The sequence below is a fragment of the Grus americana genome, chromosome 3 (assembly GCF_028858705.1).
Source record: "Grus americana isolate bGruAme1 chromosome 3, bGruAme1.mat, whole genome shotgun sequence".
Lineage (NCBI taxonomy): Eukaryota > Metazoa > Chordata > Aves > Gruiformes > Gruidae > Grus > Grus americana.
This window is the reverse complement of record NC_072854.1, coordinates 121,475,457-121,497,649: the sequence shown is the minus strand read 5'-3', so window position 1 is coordinate 121,497,649 and position 22,193 is coordinate 121,475,457. Positions and strand designations below refer to the sequence as shown.

At 46.7% G+C, this 22,193-nt stretch overlaps 1 protein-coding gene across 3 annotated transcripts in view; it reads left to right on the top strand.

Annotated features, from left to right (window-relative positions):
• Window positions 1–22,193, top strand: part of BMP2 (bone morphogenetic protein 2) — a 106,468-nt gene that overhangs the window by 74,171 nt on the left and 10,104 nt on the right. Inside the window, exons 5-6 of one of the 3 annotated variants that reach the window (XM_054819419.1) lie at window positions 2,941–3,080; window positions 16,598–16,645. In XM_054819419.1, coding sequence (XP_054675394.1) covers window positions 2,941–3,080; window positions 16,598–16,645 — 188 coding nt within the window. Of the gene's footprint in view, window positions 1–2,940; window positions 3,081–3,305; window positions 5,351–16,597; window positions 16,646–22,193 lie in introns of those variants that run through there. The other 2 variants (XM_054819420.1, XR_008576278.1) reach the window with 2 other exon arrangements.

Sequence of the window (22,193 nt, the reverse complement as noted above, 5' to 3'; positions counted from 1 at the left end):
TGTGCTGCACAGGGTTTCTCACACTGTCCGAGCAGCTGATCCCATTTGACTTGTTAACCAACAGGGAGGTGTAGACTAGCCTACCTTAAAGGCATGTCAAAGCCAGCTTCCCCCCAAAACGTGGGTGCACTGAAGCAGGCTCACAAAAGCAACTTTTCCTCCCAGGAATGGTGCCAAAGGGACAACTCAACCAAGCCAAAGGTGCCTCGCACCGGCCGCTGATCCATTCAGTCTTTTGCAGCCTGGGCAGCGCTTCTCCCCTAAAACTCAGCACCGACTGTGTGCCGTGAGCAAATGCCGCCTGGCCTGCTTTGCCCAGGTCCAAGGGACCTAGTTTTTGTGCATATTTTTGTTTTATAAAGTTCATATGTGACGAAGAGGTTTGCAGAATCAAGATCACGTTTTTTTAATCGAGCAGGGTCTCTTTTAAGGTGTAACGACTGCTGGGAACCTGCTAGCGTAACCATCTGCTGAGCTGGGCACCCAAACCACCACCCCACAGGAGCCTTCCACCAGCTCAGAGGGCCTTGTCTCAGCCTTTTCACGGCCTCCCACTCCTCTTTGCCCGTAGCAGATTTTTGCAGCAATTGCCAAGTAACCCGTGTGGGAATGTGGGGAGGAAGAAAGGATGTAATTGCCTTCCTGAGCTCCGGCGCTTTCATTAGTTAAATGTTCTGTCTTTTCCACGCTAGTCCAGCTTCTACTGAATTTTCATCAGACCAGAAGAGGCCTCTAGGGCCATTTGAAAGTAACCATCAGATAAAAGCAATTGTCATCCTCCTTATGCGGCAAGCGAGGAAGCAGATACAGGTAGACTGGTCACACAGGAAGGAGAGGAGGGACCTGGTGACTCAGAGCTTTTGACTCCCAGCTGTCAGCTTTAGACGCCATTCCAGCAGAGTATAAAAGCACATGGTTATCTCTGGACTCATGAATAAGCCCGCTGATTTAAGAATCATGGGGATGAAAAGGTGGCTTGGTCCCTGAGATGCAGGGTGCCTTGGGGATGATGTAGCCCCTGTGCCGGCCCCAGGACCTCTCTCCATGCTGGACACGAGTGGACTCGTCCACCTCCCTCACGATCGCCCTGTTGCATGCATGCAGGGGGCTGCTTAGCTGAGTGCAATAACATTGACCTTGGTGGCGATTCCCCAAAGCACGACGCCCACGTGATGTGATCCCAGTCCCCAGGCTTTGCTGGAGGGGAACCAGGTTCCCCTGGAAGGGGAAAGGAGCATTTGCATTTATGATGATACCAACCGTCCTCTCCTGACTGGGATTTAGTGAGTTCTTTATCCCTTTGCTCACACAGAATCAGGAAGTGACCTGGTTGTGAAGGAGTCTCACCCACAAGCAGAAGCGTCCCTAAAAGCTCTGCAACCCAGTTTAGGATACAGTTTATTCCCCCACAGCTGCTTTTGACCTTGTGTTTTTAGCAAAGGGCTAAGAGATCAAGGGAAACAAGAAGGAAGCTATGTTCCTGTTGTTGATGGGAGAGTGAGTGAAGCAACCTAAATTATACATGGCGTTGCCTACCAGATGGTCGGAGCGTCTCTCCCTTCTATTATGCAAAGTAATAGTTTCACAGACAAAGTAGAGGGGACCAGAGATACCAGAGCACTTGGAAAACATGTCCCATAGCTGATTCAAAAGCGTGTTTTACTTCTAGCATGAGATTTTAGCCAGATGCCTGTCATTCAACCCTTCCCCAGAGGTGAAAGGTGTCAGCTCTAGCTCTGAGAGGGTGCGGAAAGACTGTGAACCCAACCAGAATTGGAGCAGTAATTTATAACAACAGGGTTTAGGTTTTGCAGACTGGAACAGGAGGTGGTGGTTTAAATAAAATGCTCAATAAACCTGGGGCAAAGCCCATTTTGCTTCTCACTTACGAGAAGCTTTCAGTTTGGTCCTCTGTAGTTGCAGACACTGGCTTGTGATCTCTCAGCTGGAGTAACGGTGGGGCTGTGTAAGTTAAATGAACCAATCCCCATTGCCTAATATGTCCAAATATTCTTCCCGGTCTGCATCCATCTGCTGCCTCATGTCATTATGGCATGTCGACATGAAAACTGAAGGTGTGAATGGAAAGCTACTTCTGCTGGCTTTACCGCGCGACAGTTCAGATATCGGTGCAATGCTCCCCCGGGAGCGTGAAGCTCAGCGTGTGCTGAAGCAGCGCTGGGCCAGATTTCTGGGGCTGAGGCTTCGCTGCCCCATGGCGGCTGGCTGGAAGCCCTCCCAATCTTGAGTTTGTTTGCGGCACAGAAATACCCATCCTGAGCGTGGGGATGAGAATATTTTCTCCGCTTCGTGGCTGTGCAGTTATTTCCACAACAGTCCTAGTCTGTGAGCAGAGCTCCTCGGCACGCCATTGTGCGTACTGAGAGCACGTATGGGAGCAAAATTTTCTCCTCTAAGCCTTGTTAGATTGGCCCCCTTCGTGCCCATTGTGCAGATCCACCAGCGGGCGGGATGCACGGACTTTGTTTCAGTGATAATGGCATCGATCCATACATAAAACAACCAAGCCACTCATGGCTTTGGTTTGTGCATTATGTGATCATCCGAAGGCTTTACAAAGGACATCAGAGATCTCATACCCACGTATAATTTCTATCTTCTCTCAGATGCAGCTTTCACTGGAGTAGTGCAAGATATAAAAATAGGTCAGGCTTCCCTTATGGCTTTTCGATAACTAAAATTCAACTGCGTAAATCTCAGATTAGGAACGGTGGCCCTTGTTCTCACTCAGAGCTGTGGGCTATCGGCTCTTGGGCTGATTTCTGAAGCAGTTCACTCAGTGATAAGAAGGTCTTTAAGAATCAGCAGCCAATACCGGACCAAATCCAGTCACCTTTTCACTTGGCTGCAGATTCTCCTAGCGCAGATGCTGGAGTTTAAAATCCACATTTAATTTTCCCCTCTCTCATTTTTTCCTAGGAACACAAGGGGAAACAAAAACCAGGAAAGAACAGAAGGGATGGAGGAGCCCTGCTTGCGCCTGGCACGCACGCTGTTTGGGGATTTGACAGTCTGCCTCCTGCTCCAAGCCCTGCCTTCAGACTACTGCCTGACCTCAGGTAAATTGCATCACAGCTTCCCCATCACTCAAATATAGCTAAATACAGCATTCATTCTATAGCATATACAAACTGACAGGTGGAAAGCGTCACCTGGGAGCTAGGCACTTGTAATGTTGCTTTTTAAGGCATATACTCCAAAATTCAAGGCATGGGAAAACTAAGGGTTTCATAACAAAGCGTGGAAAAACCCCAACAAATATTGGCTCCAACCCTCCCTTTCAGACCACACCCGAAAAGCAAGTGAGACTATAATGGACAAATCCTCCTCTGGCAGCGGGCCGATCAGCCGGAGCGCCATTTGCTGAGTCCCAACCTCTTTCACACCACGCAAAATCACTGCGGGAAAAGGCTGACATGGTTCAGACAATTCATAGCACTGTACCTTTGCTCACGACAGTAACGCCAGCCAATTGCTAGCGTCTCGGTGTCTGGCCAAAGCGGATGGCAGACGGCTGTCTGAAGCTGGGACCTGGGAAAATGGGGATAACATCAGGAAAAAACAAAAACATCTTACGTACCTACTACTCCCATCTCATCCCACTCCGGGGAGATGCCTACTTGCCGAGGACTGAGTCAGTGCCTGGTCTTGTGGTCCTTCGGCACTCCACGGAGCTACTGTGTGTTTGCAGACTCGGGGCTGTTGGCACATCTCGTCCCACCTGCTGCGTGCGAGGACTTTACAGCCAACACTGCGAACCAGCGGCTTGGCTATTTCCACCCTGTTTTGACTGTTTTGGCCTACCTGCGTGTGTGAACGAACACGCGGCCTCCCCTGTGGGTCAGCAGGTCAGGATGGAGCAACAGCACCTACTCGGGAGTATTTGGTGGCTCCTTTGAAAATTCTCCCTGGACTTTTATTGGATCTTAGGATACCACAAAGTATCTGCCTGGATCTGGGCTTTGATTCTAGCGCCTTTCCCTCAGAGACCACAACTGACAGCTCTCTTCTCAGGGAGAGGGAGGGATGGGGCAGTGGTTGCCTTTTGAGGGTAGGGAGAGGGAAAGGCTGTTTGAGGCCACTGTCTGCACGGGGGAGCTGCAGGGCTGGTGAGGATGGTCAGGAATCGTCTTATTTCTCCTCTCCTGGGTTGCTGACTCCGCCTAGGGGACCACCAGCCCCGGCTCTTCCATTGCCCCCCTCCCCAAGTCCCACATTCCTGGTTCTCCCCACCCAGCTGTGCCACCCCAGCTCTACCCCAACCTCCCCACTGCTCCCCAGGCAAGTCCTGGCCCTTCAGCTGCAGCGTGGCAAAATTCAATTTTGCCTACGTGGCTGAGAAAAGTTGGCTCTTCATAAAAATACCAGCTTGCCTGCAGGGAACGAGGTGGAAGCTAGGCCACGATGAGGCCTTTTATTTCCTGCAAAGGCGTGTTTGCAAGACACTCGTGGAGAGCACTATGCAGATGAGCGACACTGTGAAAGGAAGGGCCAGCTCCCCAGCGGGGGGAAAACGGGGTAGATCAAATAGTTACCCAGATTTCCATCAGCTGCGGGGCTGGCCAGGTGACAGTTAGGTAGGTTTGCCATTTTGCATGGATGGCTCACCTCTTTGCCAGCTGTAATAAACACGGGCGCTTGATGCCAACAGAGCTGGGCTGAGCTTCTCCAACAGATGCGTTTTCTTCCCCGCCTGCTCCGTTGGTGCGAGTGGCCTCATTTCTGCAAAATAAGCACATGAAGTGAAGCTGAAATTGCCAAGTGGGAATCCGGTTTGTATTCACGCTGAGAGCTGGCCAAAGAAGGAGAAAACATCGATCTCAAAAGGGTTTTCAAGATTTGGATGTTTGGCTTCATCTTTCGGTCTGTTCAAACACAATCTGTCAACTCCCATCAAGAAAAACAAGAGGGAGAATGGCCTAGCCTTGAAAAGTCAGTGCTGCCATGGCTAGAAAGTTCATGAAGCACATGGGAGAAAAAAAAGATTAGTCTGAACCCATGACTTGAACACAAATCTACACCCCACAGCTGAAAATTGTGGGGTTCCTTCCTTTCTTGTGGTACTAGGAAATTCTGGCCAGAATATTAGAAAGTGAAATGCAAAATAAGTTCTTAAGTCTAATAATAAACCTCCTGCCAAAATTAAAGCTAAATTGTAGAACTTCCATGTTCCTCAGCTGTGTATGTTTTGTGTTTGAGAAAATTCATGGTAGGGTGTAAAGATTTTACCTATCTGAGCTTTGGATGGTTTCATTATTAGCAGGCCACAAATTAATTAGATGGATGATGCAAAAACGACTGCCAATAAAATACTTACACTGATTCTTCATTCTGTGTGAAACATCTTTTATATATATGTATATACGTATATACTATAAATAATAGAAATGATGCTCATATTTTATACTAGGGATGTAAACACTGGTCCCAACAGCAGTGGCAAATGAACCACTCACATTTTCTGATTGCATAATTTGCCTAGAGGATGGATACATAATTACACTATAATTAAGTATAATAAACAGAGAAAATGATTTGAGAAGGAAAAATTATCACAGCCTCAACCACATCAGCCAGAAGCTCTCTTCTAATTAAGTTATTTTATTAAACAAAATGTTTTTAAGGTGGGTCCCCTTTGAAAATGTACATTATAGCCCATGTAATGTAATTTACTTTATAAGTAAAACATGGCTTGTGTATGGACAGATCATATCTGATCGGACTCATGAAATACGCAGCCACTGGGTCCAGTCCAGCTGGGTGCTTAGTCCCTCACAGGGTCCAAGGAGCAGACCCTGAGTGCTGCTCTGGGAAACTGCAGCAGCTTATAGAACGGCATTTTATTTGCGCTCGCTGATGGGCTCTTTTTATGTCACTTTTCTTTAAAGGAAGAAATCCTAGCAGGTAATTCTGATGTTGTCATCTTGTACTGATACGGCAGAGGCAAAGGACAAGAAAAGAGGTAGCTCAAGCTAGCCCAAATAGCTCATACTCTCTGGAGTTGAGAGAGTCTTAAAACACTATTCCTTCTCAAATGCTTTTACCCTCGCTAATTCTGCTCAATGTTTGGTAAGATGTGAAGATGGAGTTGTCTTTTATGTTACTGTGGCTGAAGAAATCCAAAACACTGCTTCACAGTGTTCACATAGGACTCAGGAGGACCACGTAATCTGGTACCTCAGATGGCAAAGGCCATCGGACACCCTCCAGTTCATTCAATCTCTTAGAACTACAGCTTATTTTTGTAAACATCTGCCCCAGCCGCTCGGGGACTACAGGAGCTATTACAGAAGCCTTGGAGCATTCTTCTGAAGTTAGCTAATGTTCCTGTTCCACCTCCCCACAGAAAGTAAAAAATGTTCAGCTTTAAGTTTCAGCCATAAGATTTCTATATACATCCGCCTCATTTCCACATTTCTCCTCCTCTTGTGATACTTAGAGATTGTGATCAAGCCATCCCTTAGCCTGTCTTCCGTGAGCTCATTAGATCACACTGCCCGACACAAATCTCTGCTGGCTTCCTGGCTCTTCAAGGCTCATACACCCTTACAATGTTCTTTGGGAAGATCTCTGTATATTAGTGGCCTGTTTTCTTAATTATTTACTCTCTTCTTCTGTTCCCAAGTCACTTGTAAGGTTTATTTGCAATGATTTAGGTTTTCTTTCAGGTCACTGTAAAAAATAGCATAACCTCAGTAACACATCACTTTGGTACCTGCTGGAGATGAGATCTAAGAATGGACTTACATCTAGCAGAGGAGAAAACATGCCTGGTCAAGGACAACCCTGGGAAAGAAGAAATTGTGTACTAAAATATCAGTTGTCTGCAGCAGCACAAGGTCCTTGAATTCAAAATGTTGAACGTTATGTTGCAAGAACATCTCCAAATGCCCAATGGAGATATATTTCTCTAGCTCTGTCTACTGCATGCACGGATTATTGGGTAACGGAGAGCAGCGTGGTCGTCAAGAGGAATCTTCTCTTGTTTAGAGTTTTACACTCTTAAATGTTTGCAGACCTTTGAACCACAAAATGGCTTAGGTTATTGACGAGATTATTGATGTGTGTGGTTACTGCTTCCAGGGTGCCCCAGGCAGGACACTTAGGTCATCATGGGTCTGTATACTCTGGATGACTACTTCAGTTTCTCTCCTAATCCCATGCATTTTCAGTTGTATAGTGACCTGATTTCAACTAGGAGCTTCCATGAGAAATCACGTGGCAATCATCACAGACATTGCAAACTCAAGCCAAAGAGTCATTTTCAAACGCTTGGCAAACGCTAGACCACAGAAACTCAATGTGTCGTAAGATTCCACTTGGTCCCATCATCATGGGTGGGAAAAAGGAGGAGGATTATCCGTAGACCTTAAAGTGTTTTACGAAGGGAGGCAAATGCTGCTATTCCCATTTATTGGATAGGGCAACGGCAAGTTGAGACTTGCACAAAGTCACCCAATTAATCAGCCAGAAAACTGCCACTGAAACCCATATTCTGGTCTAAACAGGTTCTCAGACTGCCCTCATCACTGTAATATCTGAGTACCCTCCAGTAGTGCATTAGGAGAATTTGGGCATGTCTACACTGGCTGATGCAAACAGCTGCCTGTCAATCCAGCCCCCTTCTCAGCCAACTGGACAAAAGCCATCTCCAGACTGACGCTGTGTAGCCATAGGAAGACCCTCCTGAGCCCAGGTGTATGAACCCCACAAGTCGGAGTGAAAGCTCAACCCACCACCACTCTACCCCAGTCTGTGGCTTCCAGGATGTAGTTTGCTCATGGGGCATGGGCAAAGCAGATGTGAGACCATCTCTGAGAACAGATAGACCTTTCTTTATTCTAAATCCAGTTTCATCATCTGTAGTACCCCTCAGAGTATTTCCTCATGCTTCAGTTCTCACTGAGCCATGGAGACAGGGCACAAACATGTTGGTTATCTGGTTACCGCCTTTTAGCTCCTTTGAGGAAAGACCTGGAAGATGACAATTTGATCAGGGATATTTGGATACACTGCCATAAAGAACGAAGATCTCCAAAATATATTTAGTAAGTCAGGAAAAAGGAAAGAGAAAGAAAGAGAAGGAAAGCATCTCTTTAAACTCAAGATCTTCTTGTCATGAGCAAGGGTACTAAAAAATTGGTAACTTAATGACCTGAAGGAAGAGTAGCTGTTATTACAGGGTATTGTACTGGCACCGCTCCTATACATCACAACAATAATTCTCTCCAGACTTCTCTTCCTTTCCAAGGCATGAGGAAACATCAGTGCATTTAGCCTCAACTCCTTGGCAGGCGGCATCGCTTCCTCATGAGAGGCAGGGAGCTGACACAGCGATGGGAAGGCTGTCCTTTGTAGCAGCTACAAAAGCCCCGTGTGATCCAGTAAGTCTGACACAGAGCTGAAGAAATGAGCCTGCTCCGAGGAAGCTAAAAATCCCAAGGTGCCCTGAGAGCTTGTCCTGGACTACTCATGCTCCCAGGTTTAGAAATCCTTTGAGGTTGTTAAGTTCATACGAACCACTCCTAGCTCTGGAAGTCCCTGCGCCTTGAATGGTTAGAGGTTGGGAAAGCACAGTGTGGACATGTACAGCTCTGCCCACCCTGATTTTGCTTTTCTCCCTGGGCACCTACTTCTGCTGTCTGCCAGCACTGGGCCATCAGGCAAGGTGGGCTTCGATCCGGAGCAGCACAGCTGCTCTGATGCTCTTGCCTGTTTCTGGGTCTGAATCCCTGCTGGCAGGGATCCAGCAGCTTCACCAGATCATCACCCTTCGCCTGGGGAAACCAGGGCAGCGTGTAGGAGGCCGCGTTTCTTTGCAGCTTTGCGCTTCTTGGACTTTTGCACAAAGCCCTGAACGGTGAACGTATGCTTCGTGCATATGCAGAAAAGGGCACAGACGCCGCTTGAAAAAAAACGGACCTGGTTAACTTGGCTACGATCATCTAGGAAGTTTGTGGCAGAGCTGCAAATAAAATCCAGACATTTTGCCTTTTGGGGCTGTGTCTTCACAACACTGTTCTTCCTCTGGGCATCTGGGCTTGTTGTCTTATCCGGACGCGCTGCTCAGCATGTCTCCTTAAAGGGAAAGAGTGCTGGGAAAGCCACGCTTTAATTCTTTAGAGAAAATGACACCACCTACATAGGAAAACCCCGTAGCTTTTTGCAATTATTGCCATGCATGTATATCTTTCCCTCCCTTTGTGATCTTTACCACTTCCTCACCATATGTAAAAGGCCTGATCCTGAAGAAAATAGTCATGGTTCCAGAAGCGCCACTCAGATGATGTTGATTTACCTCCACAAAGGATGTGGCCCGATCTGGCTTTTGGCCAGATTTTTCTGCAAGCAGCCAGTCACATCTCTCTCTCCCCCACCCAGAAAACCGGGGGAAGTTGTGCGACAATAACCTTGCTCGACTTCACCTGGGCCACCCAGAGAACAGCTATTTCTGGATGGACACGGAAAACCCTAGCCTTGTCCCTTTAATCTAACATCTCATGCATGCTCCTAAGCCTAATGTTTAATTTGAAAAAAACCAACCTGAAAATAGCATTAAAGGAAGCAGAGGATTTGAACAGCACTATATTTTTAAGATAGTCTTTCTGGAAAACACTATATTTAAAACCTGACCCTTTTACCATGAGGTTTCCGAAACTAGAGAGCCATCCCAAGCTTCCTGCGAGATAAGGCTTGTAATTTAGAACTGAGTAATGGAGTATAAACACAATTGGCTTTGTATTAAGAGGCAATGTGTAATCATCTGGCAGGGTCATATTGCCCCCACTTCACGGTGGTTTGGGGCTATTTGCGCTGGAAATTAAAGTTAAGAGCAACACGATGATGAAGGTAGCTCATCCTCCATACCTGACAGAAGGATGGTGTCTCAGGGTGCAAATCTCCCTGGGGCTTTGGAGGAAAAAAAAGCAACCCTACTTTTGAGCATTTATGGTCCCCTGCCTCCCACACTTGCAGGACTGTTGATTTAAGATGTAAGCCTGCAACTTGGAAGTGTTCGAAGGGCAGCTGTTGAGCTGTGGTGGGCAGAGGTGGACATTGCAACCTCCTCTTAACTGAAGTGACACAAACTGAAGACTATTTTAACAAGAAGATCTCATTCCTTCATATTCACTTGACATATTTCTATTAAAGGGATGGCAAAACCAGAGAGAGGAACACAGAAGTTTCCGCAGTGGTTTTATGCCAAGCATTAATATCTGTGTAGGAGCCTTTCAGACCTCTTTGCACTCCCAGCGCAAGGACCAGATCTGGCGTAGGTTTTTTTTTAATTTTCTTCCAATTTGTTGGCGTGAAATCTGACAGCCAGGCAGATGTGTCTGCCTTGATCTTTGGTGTGGATCTCCTGTTGCACACTCCTCTGTTTTTCCAAGCCTCAACAGGGGAAAGTGAAATTGCTGTCCAGAAACGTTAATCACAGCATCTCGGATCTGTAAGTTCTCAAGAGTTTTCCTCCTGGAGCACTGGAAGGCTTTGACCCATTTTCAAAAGTGGGTATAAAGCATATATACATAAGGAAAGCACACATACTCGTCGCATCTGCAAAAACATATGGTAGTTTCACATCCCACTAACCAGTTTCCTGGATTGAATACATATAAGTGCAGGCTTTGTGAGAACTAGCAGTTTCTGAATACTGGGTTTCTGACTCTCATCCCTTAACCGCAGTCCTTCCTCGACTTTGTGAGAGACACCATTTCCCTCTTAACTTGGTAAGTTATTGCACAGAGTCTTTCTGGATACTTATTCTTGTATTGCCTTTTTTGCAGGTGAAGCTACTCTCAGTCTCCCCTGACAATCTCTTTACCCATCTTTCCATTGCATACAGAGGTGCTGCGTTATCTCTGCTTAATCCCAAATGGCAAAAAGCAACCGCTTCCAGGATCAGTAGTTACACTTCAGATGTCCTGGGATTTTGCTGGGCTGCTAATCTACAGAGCTCCTTGCAAATTTTTCCATCTAAATCTTTTGTTTAATGAAAGACTGTTTTGCCAAAGGATCCGTTTTCCTTAAATATACTTTTTTGAGGCAGAACATCTGAAACTTTTGGCTGTTGTTTCTGACGACGATATCATTTTTCCTGTCTTATCAACATTTTCTGTGCAAACATACCCACCTATCAGCATGTTTTCCGTTTTAGCAACCAAACTTGAGTCCAACGTGCCTTCTGCTACCGCCGCCAAAGCAATAAACCCTGAAGAACAGATTTAAGCAAATGCATGTAGACATGGAGAGACCCCCTTGCATCTTTCTGTGCCCACCCCACTGCTGTTGTACCTTAGTTTCAACTCTTGGAAACTCTCAGTGATGGAGACCCCAAAGCCTCTCTGCGCTATCAGTTCCAGCATCTCCCTCTCTTTACAGATAGAGCTTTCCTAAACTCTCATCTCCTCTGTTTTGCTGCAAATAAACCCATCTAGACCTTGTCCTTCCCCATGCAAATAAACCCGGTGATCACTTCGCTTTTACCACACCCCTTTCAGCTACTGTCTTCACACGTGAAGTCTCTCATAGCTGTCCTCAGTCTTTTCTAGACTAAACAAATCCAATTAAAAAAAAAAAAATTCCTTACAGGTCACGTTTTTTTGAAACCTCTTATCAGTCCTGTTGCTCTCCTCCAGACTTCCGCCTGTGTTTACATCTTTATTTCAAGCAAGGAGTGCAGATCTGCAGTCTGGGCCCCTCCAGCACCGGAATGACCTCCACAGAAAGGGTGCTCTTAATACCTCTTCTAATAGCAAGTATCTTTCTGGCCACAGCATCACACGGTAGACTTAGATTTGAGCTTGTCCTCTACCAGCTTCCCTAGCATATTGCCAATACCATGACCTGGTTCCATATGTGTATTTTAATTATGCGCTTTCTTTTTCATGTAAGACTATTTCTAAAGTTTATTTAGAACATTTAAGGTCAATCCTCCTCCTCTACTCAAGGTGGAGTCTCCCAGTCTATTTTGTTGTTTTAACCTCCTGTAAGAGCCCTGTCTGCTCCGCCATCCAAACTGTTAACAGAGATTTAAATGACCCATGACCAGCACAGCCTTCTGTTGATGGTCCTCTCACTTTGACAGTGAATCACGCATGCCTAATCTTCAAGGACGTTATTCCAATCAATGGTTGAAAAACAGCAATTATTTCTCTCAGATAGATATCGTTTCTGATACCGACAGCTGTCCAAGGAGACCTGAAGCCACGAGTGATACCAGTGAATAATAGGTAAATACCTACTCATCACCTGTACTGGGAAACAGGCTTGAGTACCAAGCCCTGAAACTACACTCTCTCTTTTTTTTTTTTTTTTTTTTTAAGAGGACCGCAGCAAAGCTGGATTATTCATAGGTCTGAAAGCAGGATGGGCACATCAGTATGCCCCTAAAGCCAAGATGATGAGCTAATCAACTTCGTATTGTTAGAAGAGTCCCCACCTACGCTTTCACACAAAGGGCTGATTAGCTCACAGGTATGCAAAACTCTGGGAGGATGCCATCTTTCATCGCTACCAGAAGATGTTTAATATATGTTAAGTTGCCAACAATTAAGTGTTTGCGTGTGTGTGTGTGTACACACGCGCAGCCACTTGCTCAGGTCCCAGGAGCTGCACAGTGTGTTGCGTTAATCCGCCGTGCTGGGGCAGAGCCCTGCGCTGGGCACGGCTCCGCTGCTGCGTGCTCAGCTGCGTTGTGGGGCCCTGCGCCGCTGGGTGACGGGAGCATGGTAGCTACCGCCTTCGTGGCCCAAAGGAAGCAGATTTTGACGTGCTTGTCCTGCTTCCAACGGCTGCGGCTGTGACAGAAACAGTCACAGGCTGAGGGTGTCTGCATGGGGAACAAGGGGGCGAGTCTACAGTGCGCGGTGGTCTTTCACCGCTCTTGCAGTGTCCTTGTGCGAGAAGCCAAAAGCACTCCACTGTCCAATTCACTGATGGACATACTGAGTCCGAGTGTCTGAGTGCACTCAAATACCCTCTTCCCACGTGTGTGTGCTCCCTGTAGGAAGGTCAAATGAGGAGCAGGACTCTAAGCGCACACAGCAGTGTATTACCGCTGAGGCTGGCTGGTGTGATTCCCACTCCCAGCTTAAAGCAATGATGCAAAATATTGGCTTGATGTTTGGAGGTGCTTAGCACCTGCCCCCCCGCAACGCCACCCCATGGGATGCACGTGGGTGCAGAACTTTTCTCAATAAATGCTGATTTCACATTGCTTCCAATGTCACTTCTACAAAAAGTGCTGCACAGCCCAAAAAGGAAACAAGCAGGGTGGGAGGAACTGGGAAATAAAGTCCTTTGAAGCAACTCATTCCCCTCTTCCTCCGGTGGTGAAGTTGTGCTGTTTGGAGGAATATATGCACCAAGGCTGCACACAGCCCATTGTTTGCAAACCACCGACAATGTATTTGTCCCCTTTCAACATCCATCAGCAGTTCTCAAAGTGCAACAAGCTAAAATGATCTCCTTATGTCACAGATTTATGTCAGAAGGAAAAAAAGGACAATTTGAGGAAGAAACCCTCCCTACTAGGAGAAAAAAGAGAGAGGAAGTCAGTAATACATTTGCTATCTTACAATAGTGTACCTTATCTTATGCATGTAGGAAGTAATGTCTTCTCGCTGTCTTTTTCTGCATTCTTCTTCCATGCTCCTTGCTGAGGATTTGCAGGATGTCGGGAATGTTCTATGCTCTCTGTGAGCCTAACAGTTATCTGGAAAAGAATGTGACCAAAAAAGTCATGCATCGAAATGTGCTTTTGACAAATATATATCAATGTATGTTTCCCAATACGTTTTGTGACTATAGTCTGTAAGCAGTAGAAGACACAGGAGGGCATCACAAAAATGTATGTTTGCAAAGAGAAGAGCTTTCTTTTATCTTGCTTATACAGGGAGACATCAGCCATTGTAGGATAGAGGATTTTTCCATCTGGTCCACCTGTCTTCTAAGGAGTGGAGATGCTGAGGGTGTGCTACCTGCATCTCTTCTTCCCAGGGATGTGTGCGATGAGGGCTGGTTCATGTTGGGCAAATCAAGCCCCTAAGGAACTGAGTGTAAATTCATGCTCTACAGCTTGTGGGAAGAAATTATCCAAGAATAACTTTGGTCTATTGCTGACAAAAAGTCGCTGGCTAAATCCCAAATGATTACGTCCCTGTAGAGCTTTGATGGCTTCAGAGGAGCAGTTATGCTTTTATCACTTGGGCTCCAGCACAGCTCCTTCACCTGGTGGGACGTCCCAGCCCAACCATGAGTGCACCTTCAGACAGACCACGACCTCTCCATCACTGGCTGCCGTTCGCAGCATGGCACATCGAGCGAGGCAAAGAGGGAGTCTGCGGAGGCAGGCAGCTCCCCTTGCTCCCTCTGGCCAGTGCCTGTACCTAATGCAGAGCGTTTTCGCCTTATAGAAGTCTTTGCACCAAATGACTTTGTCCTAATCACTGCACTACCTCGGTTATCGCCCGCATAAACATTCCCTTCAGATCAACATACCGGCTGGGCCAGAAATCACACAATTGATGTTTTGGTTTCCACTGCCTTATCTAAATCCAGTTACTGCTCAAAATGAGACTAAGTCAACAGACTTAATTGAATGAAAAGGCTGTGAGACAACCTAGAGATTTGTGGCTGTGTACGTCCGTGCATGAGTTAATCACTAAGCAAACACATCGCAACAAACAGAGCCGGGCTGAGCAGGATCGGGTTTTTTTCTGCGGCCTGGAAGCTCCTGACGCACTGGGGTTGCGCGAGGCATTGTTGGGGCTGGCAGGAGGATTTAAACAGTGCTGCAAACAACGTACCACCATGGAGAAAAGCTGGGGATGGACAATGGAGCAGGCTGTGAACAAACACTTCTGCTTGCTGCCTAGATCAGGAGATAGCAGAGACCCTGTAGTAGTGGTCAAAAATAATTGCTCCCCTGTAATTGTTGCTGCCCGGATATGTGAAATAGCCCTGCTGGCACCCAACAGCTGGGAGCAGGGAGTTGCTTGATGTCCTTAGCTCATTTCTTGGGAGGCAGCTGCCAGGCTCCAGATGTCCCCAGCCGGTAGCTCTTGCAGACGTCATAGGTTTTTCCTGGCTGTATAGCCATGGCATTCCTCCTGGCTCTGCGGTTCAAGAGAGAAAGGTATGAACGAAATACGTGGGAATAGCCACACTGGGTCAGATTGCCGCTCCACCTCACCTCTCTTCCTGTCCTCAATGGAGGCCATGAGCAGACTCTTAGGAAAGACCATTAAAACCCATGTAGGGTCATAGCCGGGATCTAATCCCCACTGCGACGGTGCTGCACAAAGCTTCTCCAGAGCTGCAGGAGTGAAAGGACAAAGGCTTACTCTGCTGTTGCAACTTGCCCTGGCAAAATCTGTGCCTCTCCTTTTTCTCCCACCTGCTCAGTTCAGGGCCGCTGTGTTGGTACCTGGAACAGCTGCTGTTTAGGTAGGCTGCAGTAGAAATATTCAGGTTCATGCCAATGGTTCATCTTAGCCATTGCGAGAAGGGAGGCTGGAGCTGCAGACCTCCTAAAACAGTCATTAAATTAGTCTTCTAATATGAGATGACTCACATACTTTCCTGGCTGGTAGGACTCCATCAGGTGATGGAGAACCTGAATCAGGCTCTTCAGTAGGCAATGATAGCCTTACGCATCTCTAAAGGTGGCTTTGCCATGAGCGGTTTAAGACAGAGCCTCGCCATTTTAGCTGCGGGGTTGAACACAATTTTGTCTGGAAAAACTCATCCCGTGCTACAAGGAGACACCACGCCTTGCACAGGCCACCCAGTTGTCACCACACTCTAGCTTGGGGCCAGGACATCTGGCTGTAAAAACGCAGCTGTGGTGGTGTCCCCTAAACAAAGGAGGGCACCGAACTCAGCGAGCTCCTTCCTCCCTAAGGGAGGCCACAGACACCGCCGTTGTATTTGCAACCCATTTGACAGTTCTTGCCCCTTGGCGTGATGTACAAGAGGACAGGACAACTTTTCTAGCAAAGCCAGGAAGGATGGGAAAGATGATTAGCTTTGTGATCAGGTGCTGTGCAGCCAGAGTGCTACGCAACGTCAAAAGAAACTGCTGCTGAATGCCCAGGTTTCAGGATACAACAATAACACACAGCGCTATATTTCATTCCTTTAACAAGTGCTGAATATGCAAAGGCTCCTTTCCCAGCTTCTGTCTCCGTCTTGGAAGCTGGGGAAGAGCTGTGTGTATAATTATTTTCAGATGCCATCCACTTTATTGATTATCTGAGCAGGATGCACAAATAATGGCAGCTAATGCCAGGAGCAGAGATCGAATGAAGCTCGCTCCCTTTTGGGAAAAGCTGAAATAAAACCACCATATGAATGGGTCATTGAAAACAGGCTGGAATATATTCCCTATAGTCATTCCGAAAGTTCAAGGGCAGGGGAAAAGAGAAAGAAAAAAAAAAAAAAAAAGAAGCTGTCTCTGTGTTCACTAAACTTCTAATATCTGAAAGTGCTTAAAAAAACACACATGCACTTTTTTTCATACAATCATGGAAAAACACACTAAGCTTTTGACTCAATGGTTTTGTTTTTCCAGTGAGTCCCTTCCAGGTTCCACGCGCCATCTCACAGTCACGTCTGCTGGGTGAGCTTCGAGCTAACAAACTTTAGAAGAGCTCTCTGTGATTTTGCCACATCGAGTTTCAAGTATCGGCTTGCTGGAAGTGCAGCGGAGAGGGAGAAGGGAGGGAAGTGGTGTGAGCTTTGCCAACACACCTGCACAAGCTTTGGGCTCTCCTGGACACTCTCTGCGCTAATGATGTATAACCTGTAGAGCCTGGCAACACGCTCGCTGAAGACTATAACAGACAGACTGTGCATGCCTCCGATTTCTAATTTCTTAAAACAAGTCATAAACCGCTCCCCCGCCTCCCCCAACCCTGTGCTGTAGGTAAATGCTTAGGATGGAAACTGAGATGTGTTCAGCTGGGCAGAGCTCCTACCAAGGTAAGGAACAAATGACAATTTAATTACGGTATTTTGGGTCCGTGTAATTCCTCTTCTAGAGCAAAAGGGAGGAAAAAAGCTAAAAGAAAGACAGAGTTCACTTCAGCTCCAATGTTCTGCTAATTTTTCTTTTGACTATTAGAGATGCAGCTGGATCCTATTTCTAATCCACTTTCAAATTTGCTTGAATTAAAATCCCAGATCACTGCTGTGTTTTCAAGTTGAAGTGTGCATAGTAGCCAAGGTTTATATTGCAGTTTCTGGAGTTATGGAATGATGAGCTCCAATAGAGGAAAGTGTGTTGTGTGCCTGAGTCCTGGGAAAAAAAAAGGTTGGCATCAGTGTTATTTGGAATTAGAGCTCGCTTCTAGAATAAATAGCCTTGAAGTTAATACACTGGGCTACATTTTACATTTGGTTCCACCCACTGGAACTGGTGGGTATGGAAGAGCAAAGGCTGCCATGGTGGAGAGGTAGGAATGGGAAGTGCTATTTAATTAGAAAGCCTGAATATTTTTGAACTTTTGTCTGAAATTTAAAAGTTCCCCCATTAGTTTGGGGCTTATTTTAATAAAACATTCACTTTCTGCTTAAAATAGCACAGTAAGACTGCCCTTGCTTTACAATACCTGTGCTTTCTCTATTGCTACCTGAACCCCAGTCTAAAAGCTGACATTTCTCCTCTGGTATCCTGTTTATGTCTAAATCCAAGAGCATAGTCTTGTTAGACTTTGCCACCTGGAAAACACCATAACTCACATGAAGTTTTGAATCCCCATATTCTCTGGGCTTTCATATCTGCCATGACAATTTCCAGCCACTGCCAGGTGAAGCCAGCCAGTATTTATGGAAAATGAACAGACTAATCATTTCCAGTAGTGAGACACGATTATGATATAATTGCAGCAGTTTACGTTGACATCCAAGTGGACAGATACGAGCCAAAAATTGGAATAACGGCTCCACCCATCTACCACCCAAATGTAAACAAGCCAGCATGGTTAAAAAGAAGGCTAGAAGACAGGGCTCAGGCGTTCTCCTTCAGCTGCGTTATGGGACAATTGCCAAGTTGCCACACAACCTTCCTGCCAGGCAATTTATCCCTGACCCTCACCTCACACAAAAAGTTCAGCAGCCTCCTTCAGTATCAACTTCTTTTTAAACTGGGCTGGAAGTGCATTATTGTCAGTAAGAACGAGAGACTATATTTTGGAGATCGGGCGTCGTAGGGTCACGACTTCAACCTGCTAAGTAGCTAAACCGCAGCTCAGCCTGAGCCAGGATTGGCACCGCGGCAGTGTGTACGCGTTACTGCCAGCACGGATCAGGGAATGCCCGCAAAGGGGAAGGAAGTCTACATGAATACAGCTGGGGCTGGAGGTGAACGAGACTGATAGCTTTTTACAAAAGATTGGGGAGCGGCTCCTTTGCCGATGCATGACTGAAAATCCAGAGGTGGATTGTGAGGGGTGTGATGTGATGTCAAGGGAAACTGGGGTAGGTCCTCACTTGAAATAAATCAATATAACGGTCCTGATGCTGAGCAAAATCTGCTAGTTTACACTAGCTTTGTGAACTATTAGCACCTTTCAGAGCAGAGTTTCTCCCAGGAGAAAGACAAAGTTTTTCCCTTCAGCGATACTAGAGACAATCCCACGCCACTGTGAGGATTTCCCTCATTGACAGAAGGAAAGAGAACAAAGCTATCCACGTTTGGGTAGGGGCGGTCCTGAGGAGAGCCTTGAAATTACCCTTATAACTTACTTCCTTGCCTTTCTCCAAGTTGGCCTAAACTAAATTAAACTATTCCCCAAATTACATTTCCAACAAATCCATGACCCTGAATGAAGCAGCATCCGCTGTTTGTTGGTGCATCTTTGTGTGCAATGGTCAATCTATTCCTCCTGATAGCATCACCAGGAGAAAATGGGTGCTGCTCAGCTTCAAGTTCTCGCTCCTAAACATGAGACTGGCTTGGTCTGAGTATGGCTTGTGTCTGCATCTCTGGGTATCACAAACATCTTCAAACAGGCTGGCTAAAAGGAAGCTCTCATGGAGGCTGAGGCAGTTTATCCTAGTGGAGGATCCGGTCTGCAAACATTTGCGCCTGTGGTGTGAGGACAAATAAAGGCCCATGCTCCAAAGCAGGGTGAGCTCCCAGTCTCCTAAGCTGTATGAAATCCCATTTCCTTTCTACTCGTGCTAAACGTAAAAACAGAAACAAAGACACACACCTAAATAAACAGAAAAGCACAGACAGCAGAAGGGGAGGGAGGCCCTACTACAGGTCGTGCGCCAACTAGTACAGAGAGATGTTTTCTATTTGCGGTCCTTCGTGTGAGACCTCGCCGTATCATGTGGACAAGAATGTGAGTGGGAGACTTGTTGGATAACGTTGGTTTTACAAATGTCTCACGATTGCAGAAACACCTGCTTTACATTATTTTTCTTGCTGGTCCACAACAAAATTCCTCCCTGGTCAATAGTTCTCAGCAGGCCTCGTTTTTGCCTTCTCTGTGGACGGCTCAAGTCACTGGTTTCTAAATCCCGGGCCACCACGAGATCACACCCAAACCTGCTTCAGTAGGAAGGGGAATACAGAAGGCAGAAGGGCACTTCTGTGCAGAATCATGCCAAAATGTTGGCTAGAGGACCAAAACCGCATGAGACTGCTTACCATCAGGTGGGGGAAGGGGGGCAGGAGGGTTACCCGGGCCAAATGGATGGATCTGTAAGACCCATCTGTTTTCACCATGAAAACCTCATAGCCCACACCTATGCAACACACACCACTCCAGTCACCACAAGTTATTACTCTTGGTCTCCACCGCTTCCTGCGAAGCTGTAATGGGTCTGAAACAGTGTCCAATGAAACCAAAGGGAGCCTTTCCATTAACTCAATGGGCTCTGGATCAGGCCCAACATCTGTTTGGCCCTGTCTGTACACAGCGCAGCCAATTTATTCTTTATCCATTCCTGGGCCTCTCTCTCCAATAGCATCCATATTTTTCCTACTTATGGTTGTCATTAGCCACACTGAGCACCACCCCCAGAAAGAGACCATCCCTGCCCCTTTGGCAGCCAAGCCCCTGGCATGGTGAGGCTACGAGTGCTGCCCCAACCCCTTATCATTCCAGCAAGGTAACAGTCTCCGTTTCCTCCTTGTTCACGTTTCCAGGCCATCCCTTCATGCTGCCAAGCTCTCCCTACTCTTCCCACAAAGGATACGGCTGGTTGTGTCATCTGTTGTATTGTAAACCTGATCAAGAATGAATGCAAAAACCAAACAGAAACGTCCAACAGCCTGTAGGACACCTGAAGAGCACTGTCAGAGCAGGAACAGGCGCTTTGAACAGACGTTTCCCACTTTGGTTGATGACAACCCAGGCAATAACTTCCCTGGCAATCCAGAGTATGAGGGAGAATAGCCATCAGACAGCTCCATATCCTTGTATCGGGGTCCAGAGCTAGAGAGTCGGCAATAATTCTCCAAACTGTCTGTGTAAGACCATCCCCATATGTCCTCAAGTGTGAATGTATACATTGTGCCAGTTCACAGCCCTTCAGCTTCCAATCACTCTCACTAAATTTGTGATTCACATTGCAGAGACTATGATGGGATCAGGCACAGGTCTTCTCTAGGTCCCATGCTGTCAGGAATAGCACTGGCCCATGAGACACCATCCATTCACTGAGCAATACACAATACTAATTTCTTTATGACTTCACTGAGCCCTTGGATTCCAGGGTCCTTTTTTGACCCGTTACATATGGATACCTGTGCCATGAAATGCATGTCATTGCTAAACAACCTGTTCCAGTACCTCATCACCCTCACAGTAAAGAATTTCTTCCTAATATCTAAATCTCCCTTCTTTTGGTTCAGTTTAAAGCCATTACCCCTCATCCTATCACTACGTACCCTTGTAAACAGTGCCTCTCCAGCTTCTTCCCCTTTAGGTACCAGAAGACTGCTGTAAGGTCTCCCTGGAGCCTTCTCTTCTCCAGCTGAACAGCCCCAACTCTCTCAGCCCGCCTTCCTAGGAGAGGTGCTCCAGCCCTCTGATCATCTTTCTGGCCTCTCTGGGCTCACTCCAACAGCTCTATGTCCTTCTTGTAATGGGGGGCCCCCAGAGATTCTTCCAGACATAGAGCTGCAGATTGATTTTGGGCACTGCCATGGTGTGAGAATCCCATACAAAAGTACCCCCTCAACATACCCCAAAATCACATAGGTTTGAAAATGCGAGCGTGACGCCTGAGGCCAGATGTACGGACTGGCAGGCTGCTGGCACCGTGCCTAGGCACATTTGCATGTCGGGTAGTTATCCCTGCATACTTCCCTGATAAAATCTGGATCGCCTAAAGCTGGTATTTTCACTCCAGTTTCCTTATCAAGGTATTTACCACCTCCCATCTGTGCCTTGCAGACTGAGGGCATTAAACGCTCCCTTACTCTCTCTTCGGTGCAGTGAGCTCAAGGATGCAGGAGCTGCCGTAAAGGATGGGGTTTCTAAACCCACTGGAGCATGCAGTGGGTGGCTGTTGGCCTGGGCGCGACAGGATCCCACCCTGTTTGTACCTGGGACGTTGCTCTTCTGATCCTCATGCTGGCTTTCTGCAGCTGGCGGGCTCCTTCCTGTGTTTCGGGGCATTTGTTGTGGTGTTTTCTGGTAGCCCCTGATGGCATTTTAAAAGCTGTTGTCTCCTGTAGAGGGTTCTACCCTGGTGTAGTTGTATGAAGAGAAGGGTAGTTTGGGATGAAGTTACCTCAGGAGTGGCAGAAGCGTATATGGCACCTCAATATATAGACACATAACATCTTTTTCTCTCTCCAAAATAGAAAGCATCTGTCTCTCTAAATAACAATATTGAGATAGGCCTGCTATCACAAAAGCAAGCTGCCTTTGGAAACTTTGAGTAGTCCCTTTCCAAGAGCACCCTGCACCTCTTTCCTACCCACTGCTGATACCAACCATGTATTTTAGCCCATGGCGCTCACACCCCCCTCTTCCCACGGGAGAGAACATCGCTCTGAACCCTCCGCAGGGTGTCCTTGATGGCTCTGCTGTTCCCCTCCAACCTTGATAAAAGGGGATAAAGGGGGACAGGCTCCAAAATGCAAAATCTTAAAAAATTATTAATTTCCTTCAGGAAAAATATTATTTCATTACCCACTGGGAAAA